Here is a 13,046-nt window from a genome sequence, read left to right on the forward strand (position 1 = left end):
AATTGGTACAGTGTCTCTTTTGGAGATGATGAAAATGGGATAAAATTAGATTATGATGATGGTTTCACCACTTGGTAAATTTTCTAAAAATCATTTAATTCAGTTGGTGAATTTTACAGTGTGCAAACTAAACCCTAATAAATTGGGGTTTTTTTAAGTTGTTTTAAAAAGAGAGAACATTAGTCACAGTGATGATAAGAAGAAATCTATAGTCATGTAGCTTAACCAGCTATAAACTAGGATGACTCAAATATTGGGTTTGCCAAAAAGATCATTCGAGTTTTTCAGTACCATCTTATGAAAAACTAAAACTTTTATGCCAACTCAATAGTAACATCTACCATTATTGGAATTTTCAGGTGGCGCTAGTGGTAAAGAACCCACCTCTGCCAAGGCAGGAGAGCCGGTTTCGATCCCTGGGTCAGGAAGATCCACTGGAGAAGGAAATGGCAAACCACCCCAGTATTCTTGCCTGGAGAATCCCATGGACAGAGAAGCCTGGCAGGCTACAGTCCATGTGGTCACAAAGAGTCGGACATGACTGAGTGACTAAACTACAGCCCTTTATTGAGTACTGCTAATGTGCTAGGCAGAATACGAAACAATTTATATTCATTGTCTCATTTAACCCTCAAAGCAATTATGCCCACTTTACAGATGAACAACTGAGGCTCGGGGGGCCCAAATGGTTTCCCCAAGTTCACACAAGCTAGCAGGTGGCAGAGCTTGGATTTGAACCAAATCTGATTCAAAAAATTTATTTTCCTGTTATAACCTTTTGCCACTAAGACAAGAACCCAATGAATCTGACTCTTCCCCCAGGGATCTTTCTAAACTTTTCAATTTGAAGTCTCTTGTAAAGCAATGTGTAAATTATTTGTTTTAATCATTCATTCAACCTCTTCCAAAGGTGAACAAAGTAAAAGACTTTTATCCTCCATTCCTACATGAGTAGTTGCAAAAGGACAAAAAAAAAAAAAAAAATTGGAGCAAAACAACTGCCCTTTTTTTTTTGGTTGTACCATGCAGCATGTGGGATCTTAGTTCCCCCACCAGGGATTGAACCCCTGGTCCCTGCAATGGAAGCACAAAGTACCAACCACAGGACCGCCGGGGAAATCCCAAAGACCCCTTTTCTTTATCCTCTTCATATCTGTGCCTTTTCCCATTTGGCACAACGGTGATGGAAAATTGGTCACACTTCTCAGTGCTATCCCAGGAATACCCTAGAATTTCCTTGACTGAATCGCAGTACTCAGTCAGGACTGAGAGGCCATTGAGGGCCACAGCAGACTGTGACTGTAAGTGACATGTGAATAAATGCAAATGAGCCTTAGTCACACTCTGCATAAATTCACACTCTGCACACTCACCAGAAATTCACCAGGAAGTACTACTACTGCACCCAAGAGTGGTAAATAAGAGGAGTCCAATCTAGCAGAATTCAAAAGGATTAAGAGAAAAGAAAGCTGCAGTCTTCAAAATTGTATTTATTACATATATTCAACTAAGATTATCACAACACACACCACAATACACATATACATATGCACACGTGCATACACACACACACACACACACACACACAAACCCAGGAAGGAAAATCAATACCAAGGGCCACTCTTTGAGCAAGACATGTTAAAAAATGTATTTGGGGAAGAGAGAAATCTGTGCATGAGATCTCTCACATCAGACAGAAGAACACTGTAATCCTTGCTCCAAATACAATGGCACTTGATTCAGAATTCTGCCTGAGCATCTATGGTGGTCTTTAAAAGATAGCAGCTAGTAGAAATGTGGACATACTGGTGATTCAGGTGCTTTATTTATGAAAATTATTATGGAGAAAACACTCACCACCGCCCCCCCCCCCCCAGTTTGACTGAGATGTGGATTTTACAGTGACAAAAGACACAAGCCCTATCGATTACTCTGTTGGACAGCTCCCTGGATCCAGCTTCTAGTCCTTCAAGTTTGCCCTGACTCTCCTTTCTTTTACGGTATTTGCTAAGATGGCCAATCCTTCAATGTTCAGAAGCCTGGGATTAACCTCTTCCTGGCCCTCCAGCACCTGATCAAATAATCAAGCCCCATCAGCATTGTTTCTCAAGGTCCACTTGGAGAAAAACCTCAGACTTGAACCCTGCCTGAGACCCAGATCTGGCAGCCATATGGACACTGGCTCTTATAAGTAACTAGCCCCAAATCACTTGACCTGACTTGAGAAACAGCAGCTCCTTGCGAGAATGTGCTCTTGTACAAGGGAAGCCCTCATGCTCCTTTGTTTAGGAATACAAGAAACCTAGAAGCAGTGAATCAGAGGTGGGGCATCAAGTCCTTTAATGTGTTGTTTCTCCTTCCTTGCCAGCTGTTTCAGAATTTGGTTTCCCTAGAGATCTGCCTGTTCTAAACTCATCTGCTCAGGGGAATGGAAAGAATGAGGAGGGAGGGTTGGAGAATGGGAAGAAGTTTGGGGGTGGGGGGAAACGTTTTCATTATCACAAGGACTCTTGAAGGACTCCTGAAGCTGTCCTTTAAAGTACTGTCAGGTTAAACCAATCGCACATATTACACGTATGAAAAAGTGGGGTGGGGAGGCATCCTCAATATACTTGATCTGATAAAGTAAAATATTAAGAACATGTCCCCAGATCTATTTATCTATATGATCATGAAAAAGACTTCATGGCTGAGCAAGTTTGGGCAAGAGCTGGAGTTTTCCCTATTTTTGAGTTGGGTGCACAGATTGTCAGGATTTTCAGCAATCTTGTAATAAAATTCAATTGCAGAACCAAAATCTAGAAATCTGTTTAAATACAGATTTAGGTATAGTGAGTCAGTTCCTATTCTAATAGGAATAATGTTTATTAAAATACCAGACATACCTACAGCTTTCTTTGGTATTTCTCTTAATGACCTCAGCCTGAGGGACACACCCTGAAATGGGCTTTTTAGAAGCAACAGCTGAGCAGTGACCACTTACCTAAAAGTATAATCCTTTGTGAATACATTCGGGAAGTCCAGCTTTTAGGGTGCACGTTTCCATGAGTTGCCATTCACAAAGAGTCTCTCAGCCGTTCAAAGGATATAAGTATACAATGTTTTCTTTCTCTTAACCCAACCAAGCCTCCTTCCTCATTTTATACCCCTAAGGATTTTATGGTCTGCCTCAATAGTGCTCTTTAGAGTTGACGATGAACAAATTCTAGAGTAAATGATACAATTCAGATTTTTCTTTGTATACCCTGGGAGATCAACACAATGCATCCTCATAGTCAGCCACACTTCAACCCCAGCCGAGACTGAAGCCCACGGAGGGTAACGGCTAATGATTCTGACTATGCCTACAGAATCAGAAGTCTCAGCAGCACCCTCATGTTTTAACAAACATAGTTCCCAATTTCTTTTAATCAAAGCCAAGAAATGTAACCATAACTAACAATAACCCCTCCCACTAAGGGCCACCACCCACTCCTTGAATTACCTTCCTCCAGTTCATCCATGCTTCCAATTTTGCGGGATCCATCAATGGTGTAAATGTAGCGCACTCCCTGAGGCAGGTTGATGTTGTCAGACAGAGATCGTGTCAGGTCAGCCAGCAAGGCGTCGAAGCTGCGAAAACGGTCAGAGGACACAGCGTACACAATCCCCTTGAAGTAGCGGTCCCCATTGCGGTAGAAACGTACCTTCTTGGCTTTCTTCTCGTTGCTTAGTGCCTGCAAGGTTCGGGTTCGGTAGAAGCTACAATGGGCGCTGTGAGTGGGGCTAGGTAGCCCGTTCATCCGCGAGCCTCTCATGTTCCTGGATGTCTTATCTCTTTCGTCAAAATGTCCAAAATCAAGTTCCATATTTTGGTGGAACCTCAGAGACCTGAGTGTTGGAGAAAAGCGGGGAGGCGGAGGGGGATGAAAGGAAGCAAAGAAAAGGGGCGAGGAGGGGGAAAAAAGAAAGGAATTCAAATATTAGCCAGATCCAGATCTGCAATCTGCTGCTTGTGAAAAGAACTGGTTGAAAAAAGCCCGTGACCCATCTGCTGCTTGCCCCTGACCTGCAAGAATATTGATCTTAATAGAGAAAAGGGAGGGGCTGGAGGGGTGCTGGTGGTTGTGGGGGTGGGGGTGAGAGATGCAGAGGGAGGCACTTTGGGCACTGTTCCAAAGAAAGGAGAGGGAGGGATTTTGAAATTGCTTAAAATCCTGGGACTTACTGACAGTGGCTCCTATCAAATTGTAACTTCAGGGTAAATACATTAAAACTGGCATCTGTTTCCTCACACATGCCCACATGACTAACGGTTGTAAATGAATCCATAGCCTGACAAAATTCCCCTTGAAGGGAACAGAAGGACCTAGCCAAGGTTAGCATCTCTAGCTCAGGAAGTGATCTTTGCATTTCAGTGAAATAATTATAAGGGTAGTGTTTTAATTTTATTCCAAGCCCCCTTTCCTACTTTAATGTGTGCATCCCCTCCCCCCTAGAATAAAGTAGGATTCTCCTTTAAAGCCACAGCCTCTAGGGAACAGCCAGTCTTTGTGCTATTCATCAACCCCCTTCCCCACCAAGCTGGTGCAGCTATCCGACATTCACAAGAAATAAGCTGGAAAAAAAAAAGGATTACAAAAATCAGTTATTTAACAAGTTATTTGTTCTGCTTTATCCCTGGTACCATTTGGCCACAAAATCCTTCCTCCCACCCCCCAGCCCCTCGCTTTCTCTAGGTGCTCTACCCCCCATCAACGATGCAGCCCCACCTCTTAACGGAATATTTTAATTGTGTAAAGATTCCCAAATGAGTCCCTGAACAGCATATGGGACCTTTAGAAGCAAGCACACCTTCCATTGTTCTGGGTTTCTACACTGAATGAAGGGGCATTTCACCCTCACAGCAGGCAGCACACCCCAAATTTGTCTATTGCCTAGGTGTGTTAGCTGAGGCAAAAGATGGTCATCTGTCAGATTTACTTTCCCCCTTTCTGCTGAAAGAATGAAAGAAAGAAAGGAAATCACAATATGAAACCAAATACAAAAGAAGCCCCAAATGCTAGCAAAGGTAGTGACAGCCTAGGAAACAAACTATTAACATGCATTGCACAGATGGGGATAAAAGGACTCACAAAGCACGCAGGGCTCAGCTGCTACACACTGCCACATTGAGATATTTGAAGGGGACCAGGAAGACAGGCGATAAAGGAGGACTGGTGCCTAGCAGGTTTGCCAGGCTCGGTCCTTCTTTTCTTCCAGTGTCACCATGACCTGTGCTGAGCTCAGCATTGTCTCTGTCAGACAACCTGCAGTGTAAGAGACCCCACCTCCTCAAAACAAGTAGCAAGCATTTCCCCAGGCATGCTAGCAACACTGGGCTTTGCTTTAAATCTGGGGTGGTATTATTCTAAAATCAATATCACAGTGAAAACAAAAGAACATCAAACTCACTTTTCCAATGGAAAATCCCAGGTAGAGGCTTAGGGAAAAAATCCAATAGAATAAGGCAAAAAAGAGGGGAGAAGAGAAAGAAAGAGAGAGAGGACACACTGAGAGAGAGGGAGAGAGCGCGCACTTTGCCTTGTGCTTTTTCTGTTTGACATCTCTTACATTCTCCCTGAAAATCACTCCAAAGCCCCACTCACCGGTTTTCTGCTGGTTGGGTGGAGATGCTGAGAGAAAGAAAACCAATCTCTCTATGCCTTTGTTGTCTGAGCTCCAAGCAAGAAATTCCTGCCAGGGTGGATAGATGCCTTCTAGGTCCTAGTGCCTTGTCCAGCTTCTCCCCTTTACTCAGGCTTAGTGAATCCCCCCAACCTCCTTTGATTAATTACATGCTTTTTTTTTTTCAATTCACAGGCTGCATTAACAGCTAGAAAGGTTTCATTTATAACCAACAGGAAATTGCAGGGTAGCAAAAAGATTGCACAGGCAAGTTCAGAATGCCCTAATGAGCAACGTGCTAGTCTTTTCTTTTAGGCAATTGGCAATTTTACTTGGCCAAAACCTTGGCCTAATCTGCCTGGGGGCCAGACTCAGGCAGTCGAACCAACCTTCTTAGAAATTGTAGTCTCTTCATTTAACCTTCTTGACAGAAAAACAATCAAATATGTGAATTCTTTATGGCATTTTAGTTCATGCATCCAACAGCTAGTTGTTTTGAAATGAGGTTAGTGGAGTAGACTAAGAAGCAGTATAAAAGGGACAAGACAAGGGAAAATCATTCCAGAATTTCATGGAGGATGGAGTTGAAGATGGATCTCAAAGACCTTTTAGCTTGGTGGAATAGTTTTGTTCATGGGATCTACAGAGTTTCAGAGTTCCAATCTAACCCAGAGACCTTTCTGTGTGAAGTGAGCCCAGTTTGATGGCTACAAGATAAGTATTAATAGGTCTCTCTTCAAACTGCTTATTTGTTACTAATTGGCTTCTTTATATAAAATATGTTATACAAAGCCAGGAAACATCCATATTGAATTCAAGAAATCAGGCTGAACTATAAGACAAGAAGAGAAAAGTGAGAAACTCCAGTGGGGGTAGGTTACCATCTTCAACTGAGTCTACATGCATTAATATGCAGCGGCCTTGAATTATCATTGTTCCATTTCTGCTAGGCTTCCAGGAGGCTCAGAAATAATCATGTGCTCAGGATTGATCTTCTGTCTGATTCTTAATGTAATTAACCCTCCTTTCTAGATATAATGTTAGATGACTTATAATTAAGCTCTTGCTATGCACGTGTTTTACTGTAAACTGCCTTAAAGTGGGATAAAAAAAATATGATTTTTCTTCTCTGGAAGATGCTAGCTCAGCAAAGCCTAAGCAATCTATCTTAGTTGGGTGGTCAGCATCAAGTGTGCCACCTGCCCAGTCAAGTCCTCCTAACACTTTGCTGCTGTTCTCCTGGTTTCTAAATAAGTACTTCAGGGGACAGCATCCCTGTTTTCTTCCATTTGTTTCTGCCTTACATTGTGGCCACCTCTTGGGAACACAGGGTTATTCAGGTCAAGGGCAGAAAAATATCAAGTAATAGAAGCAGGAAAATATGGAAATTCTAACCAATGGCTGTAACTTCCTTGTCCAGCAAGGCCAATGTCTTAAAAATTGTTTTATTTCACATAGTAAGCATTCTGTAAATACACAATTGATTTTGCATCAGAATTCAAAATCATTTTATTTCTGGTGAAGATATAAAAATGGATGGGACACTAAAACAAACACAAAGGATTTGGAATAGATCTTAGAGAAAATGTCCTCATGGTCTAAGCTTTTAAACACTAGTGTGGATGCAAAATGTCTTTAGAAGACAGTCTAGGATAGATGACTGTTTGCTTTATATATACCAGAGAGCAAAGGGTGAATGAGATCAATGTTTCCCAGTGTGAGGTATGTGGATGTAAATAGGTGTTCTTTAAGAACAGAAAAAAAGTTCCTTGGTCATATATGTTTCAAAAGTAGTGGGCTAAATGAAATTTGTTTTCATAAACATCTCAGGGCCTTTAATATACTTAAAATATGGTACAAGTCTCCAAGAAGGGAGTTTCCCCAGTGGCTCAGCAGCAAAGACTCTGCCAGTGCAGGAAACGCAAGTTCGATCCCTGGGTTGGGAAGATTCCCTGGAGGAGGGCATGGCAACCCACTTCCAGCCTGGAGAATCCCATGGAAAGAGGAGCCCAGTGGGCTACAGTCCACAGGGTCTCAAAGAGTTGGATACGACTGAGTGACTTAGCACATACACAGGCTCCAAGAAGTCAGTTTAGTATTAAGGGCTTCCTGCTCCCCTCCCCCCCCCTACTTTTTTTTTTTTTAAAAAAAAACTCAGGATCTTTTTTTTTGTCCCAGAGCATTCAATAGACTTATGTTCTATGGGAAAACCTTTTACAAAAACAGGACTAGATTATTTCACCAATATAATTCTTCTCAAAGAATTCTCAGCTACCAATCAAAACTTTTTGTCTCACTTCCTTGGAGAAGGAACACGGCAGAAAAGAATGTCTCAGGTACGAGTCCAGGGGGAAAGTGCATCTTTCTGTATGAAAGACAACTTTGAAGATCAAGCGAGAGTCATGATTGATGGTTCACTGGAGTGAAGAGAATGAAAAAAAAGTGCAGCAACCCCACTGTGGGAAATATCCCAGTAAGACCTTTTAAGTAAGTTCAATGTGCCTACCCAGTACCACCTGAAAGCTGCAGCGTAGAAAACATCAGTCCACTGCCCCTGAAGAACTTGAAGATTCACTGAGAAGACAGGACAAGAATATGTATCTTGCAAAAATCATGAAGGAGAAGGGCTGTGGTCTAGGTTAATCAAACTCAGCTTTATGATCAGGATCAGGAAATAAGACCATCATCCATCACACACACACACACACACACACACACACACACAGAGTCACTAGTTTACATTACCTATCAGAAACACAATTACCTATCAGAAACACCCATCTAGGGTGGAGTGGGATGGGCAAACAGAAAGTGAGGTTGGAAATATATACAAACATTTTATAGGGACCAAAAATTATGAAGTACATAGTCACAAAGCCAACAAATATGTGTAAGATCTTTATTGAGAAAATCATAATACTATTAAAGAACATAACAGAAGCTGTGAATAAATATAGAGCCAGACCATGCTCATGAATGGCAAGATGCAATGATGTAAGGGTGTCAGTACTCCTCAAAATAATATATATATAAATGTGTGTGAAAAGCTCCAGTAGAAAGTTCAACAGGAACTTTTGTGAAATTCACAAATATCAGTTAAATATCTTTTATTATGCCCCAAATATTCACATGACACCTCTTTCACTTCTTTAAAGTGAAATATCAACTTTGAAGTGAAATATCTTCTTTCAAGTGAAATATCAACTCCCAAATATCAACTTCTCAACAAGACCAACCCAGATCATCCTGTTTAAAGTGACAACCTTCCTCCCAACCCAGCACTCCAACTTCCTTTACCCTGCTCTTTTTTTTCTGTAACACTTATCATATTCCAACATACTATATAATATACCTATTTATTATGTTTATTATATATCTACCCAAAGTAGAATAGATAAGCTCCACAGGGCAAGCTTATTGCCCAGCTTTAATGAAATATAATTTATAATGTTAATAGTAATATTTTGTTTATTTTTAATACTTATGCAAAGTACCTAGAACAATGATTAGCACATAGTAAGTTTGGGTATTTGTTTAACTGGACAGAGTAAAGAAAGCAAAGAGTATTCAATAGATGATATTGGGACAATTAACTTTTGTATGGAAAAAAATTAAATTAGATCCTCACTTCATGCCATACATAAAAATGAACTCCAGATGTTTTAAAGATGTGAATATAAAGAACAGGGCTTGAAAATTATTAGAATAAAATGTTAGAGATTCTTTTTAGTTCCTTGTGACACAAAGATTTTGTTAACCAATATGTAAAAAGCAGAAATCTTATAGGAAAATATTGATAAATTTGATTATATGAAAATTAAAGCTTCTGAAAGCAAAAGATGGCATTAAAACCTTAAAACATACATAGCAGACTGAGGAAAAGATACTTGAATCTTTATGTAACTGACATAGGATTAATGTCCTGATTTATCATATCAATTAGAAAAGGTAAAACTTCAGTAAAAAAAATAAAGATATGCACAGGTCGTTCATAAAACAGGAAACCCTAATGGCCAATGAACAATTAAATTATGCTCAACCTTACACATAACTAGGGGAATCCAAGTTAAAACAGAAATTACATCTTTTACAACCATTAGATTGATGGAAATTTATAAAGTGAAAAAGTGAAGGTAAAATTTAGTCACTTAGTTGTGTCCGACTCTTTGTGACCCCATGGACTGTAGCCCACCAGGCTCCTCTGTCCATGGAATTCTCCAGGTAAGAATACTGGAGTGGGTTGCCATTTCCTTCTGCAGGGGATTTTCCCAACCCAGCGACTGAACCCAGGTCTCCCACATTGCAGGCGGACTCTTTACCAACTGAGAACCAGGGAAGCCACTAACCAAGTATCAGTTCAGTTCAGTTCAGTCTCAGTCGTGTCTGACTCTTTGCGACCCCATGAATCGCAGCCCGCCAGGCCTCCCTGTCCATCACCATCTCCCGAAGTTCACTAAAACTCACGTCCATCGAGTTGGTGATGCCATCCAGCCATCTCATCCTCTCTTGTCCCCTTTTCCTCCTGCCCCCTATCCCTCCCAGCATCAGAGTCTTTTCCAATGAGTCAGCTCTTCGCATGAGGTGGCCCAAGTACTGGAGTTTCAGCTTCAGCATCGTTCCTTCCAAAGAACACCCAGGGCTTGTCTCCTTTAGAATGGACTGGTTGGATCTCCTTGCAGTCCAAGGGACTACCAAGAGTCTTCTCCAACACCACAGTTCAAAGGCATCAATTCTTCGGCACTCAGCTTTCTTCACAGTCCAACTCTCACATCCATACATGTCCACTGGAAAAACCATAGCCTTAACTAGACGGACCTTTGTTGGCAAAGTAATGTCTCTGCTTTTGAATATGCTATCTACGTTGGTCATAATTTTCCTTCCAACAACCAAGTATAGGCAAAGACAAAAAGCACCCTGGAACCCTCATTTATGTTGGAATAAACATAAATTGGTACAATTTTTGAGAAAAGTTTTTGGTAGTAGCTGCGACGGACCTCACAGAAGTGTGGCCGAGAGGAGCTACCTCACGTACGAGGTCAGAGGTGGTGGCCGAGAGGAGCTACCCTGCGTCCAAGGTCAGAGGTGGCAGCCGGGAGGAGCTACCCCACGTCCGAGGTCAGGGGCAGCGGCTAGGAGGAGCTACCCCACGTCCAAGGAGCAGTGGCGCGTGGGTGCAGGAGGGCCAAGAGGAGCTACTCCACGTTGAAGGTCAGGATGGGCGGCGGTGAGGAGATACCCCTCGTCCAAGGTAAGGAGCAGTGGTTTCGCTTTGCTGGAGCAGCCGTGAAGAGATATCCCACGACCAAGGTAAGAGATACCCAAGTAAGACTGTAGGTGTTGCGAGAGGGCATCAGAGGGCAGACACACTGAAACCATAATCACAGAAAACTAGTCAATCTAATCACCCGGACCACAGCCTTGTCTAACACAATGAAGCTAAGCCATGCCGTGTGGGGCCACCCAAGACGGGTGGGTTGTGGTGGAGAGGTCTGACAGAATGTGGTCCACTGGAGAAGGGAATGGCAAACCACTTCAGTATTCTTGCCTTGAGAACCCCATGAACAGTATGAAAAGGCAAAATGATAGGATACTGAAAGAGGAACTCCCCAGGTTGGTAGGTGCCCAATATGCTACTGGAGATCAGTGGAGAAATAACTCCAGAAAGAATGAAGGGATGGAGCCAAAGCAAAAACAATACCCAGTTGTGGATGTGACTGGTGATAGAAGCAAGGTCTGATGCTGTAAAGAATAAATATTGCATGGGAACCTGGAATGTTAGGTCCATGAATCAAGGCAAATTGGAAATGGTCAAACAGGAGATGGCAAGAGTGAACATTGGCATTCTAGGAATCAGCTAACTAAAATGGACTGGAATGGGTGAATTTAACTCAGATGACCATTATATCTACTACTGTGGGCAGGAATCCCTTAGAAGAAATGGAGGAGCCATCATGGTCAACAAAAGAGTCTGAAATGCAGTACCTGGATGCAATCTCAAAAATGACAGAATGATCTCTGTTCGCTTCCAAGGCAAACCATTCAATATCACAGTAATCCAAGTCTATGCCTCAACCAGTAACACTAAAGGAGATGAAGTTGAACAGTTCTATGAAAACCTCCAAGACCTTTTAGAACTAACACCCAAAAAAGATGTCCTTTTCATTATAGCGGACTGGAATGCAAAAGTAGGAACTTAAGAAACACCTGGAGTAACAGGCAAATTTGGCCTTGGAATATGGAATGAAGCAGGGCAAAGGCTAATAGAGTTTTGCCAAGAGAACGCACTGGTCATAGCAAACACCATCTTCCAACAACACAAGAGAAGACTCTACACATGGACATCACCAGATGGTCAACACCAAAATCAGATTGATTATATTCTTTGCAGCCAAAGATGGAGAACCTCTATACAGTCAGCAAAAACAAGACCAGGAGCTGACTGTGGCTCAGATCATGAAATCCTTATTGCCAAATTCAGACTGAAATTGAAGAAAGTAGGGAAGACCACTAGACCATTCAGGTATGACCTAAATCAAATCCCTTATGATTATACAGTAGAAGTGAGAAATAGATTTAAGGGCCTAGATCTGATAGACAGAGTGCCTGGTGAACTATGGGCAGAGGTTCATGACATTGTACAGGAGACAGGGACCAAGACCATCCCCATGGAAAAGAAATGCAAAAAGAGCAAAATGGCTGTCTGGGGAGGCCTTACAAATAGCTGTGAAAAGAAGAGAAGCGAAAAGCAAAGGAGAATAAGAAAGATATAAGCATCTGAATGCAGAGTTCCAAAGAGTAGCAAGGAGAGATTAGAAAGCCTTCCTTAGCGATCAATGCAAAGAAATAGAGGAAAACAACAGAATGGGAAAGACTAGAGATCTCTTCAAGAAAATTAGAGATACCAAGGGAACTTTTCATGCAAAGATGTACTCGATAAAGGACAGACATGGTATGGACCTAACAGAAGCAGAAGATATTAAGAAGAGGTGGCAAGAATACACAGAAGAACTGTACAAAAAAGATCTTCATGACTCAGATAATCACCATGGTGTGATCACTGACCTAGAGCCAGACATCCTGGAATGTGAAGTCAAATGGGCATCACTACAAACAAAGCTAGTGGAGGTGATGGAATTCCAGTTGAGCTACTTCAAATCCTGAAAGATGATGCTGTGAAATTGCTGCACTCAATATGCCAGCAAATTTGGAAAACTCAGCAGTGGCCAAAGGACTGGAAAAGGTCAGTTTTAATTTGAATCCCAAAGAAAGGCAATGCCAAAGAATGCTCAAACTACTGCACAATTGCACTCATCTCACACCCTAGTAAAGTAATGCTCAAAATTCTCCAAGCCAGGCTTCAGCAATACGTGACCCGTGAACTTTCAGATGTTCAAGCTGGT

General features: G+C 41.8%; 1 protein-coding gene across 7 annotated transcripts in view; it reads right to left on the reverse strand.

Annotated features, from left to right (window-relative positions):
• DCX (doublecortin) overlaps positions 1–13,046 on the reverse strand; it is a 407,667-nt gene that overhangs the window by 119,397 nt on the left and 275,224 nt on the right. For 5 of the 7 annotated variants that reach the window (XM_024988355.2, XM_024988353.2, XM_024988354.2 and 2 more), the window contains one exon: positions 3,485–3,870. In XM_024988355.2, the coding sequence (XP_024844123.1) occupies positions 3,485–3,848 (364 nt within the window). In that variant the 5' untranslated portion in view covers positions 3,849–3,870. Of the gene's footprint in view, positions 1–3,484; positions 3,871–5,627; positions 5,806–13,046 lie in introns of those variants that run through there. The other 2 variants (XM_015461606.3, XM_015461607.3) reach the window with 2 other exon arrangements.

Source organism: Bos taurus, chromosome X (genome assembly GCF_002263795.3).
Source record: "Bos taurus isolate L1 Dominette 01449 registration number 42190680 breed Hereford chromosome X, ARS-UCD2.0, whole genome shotgun sequence".
NCBI lineage: Eukaryota > Metazoa > Chordata > Mammalia > Artiodactyla > Bovidae > Bos > Bos taurus.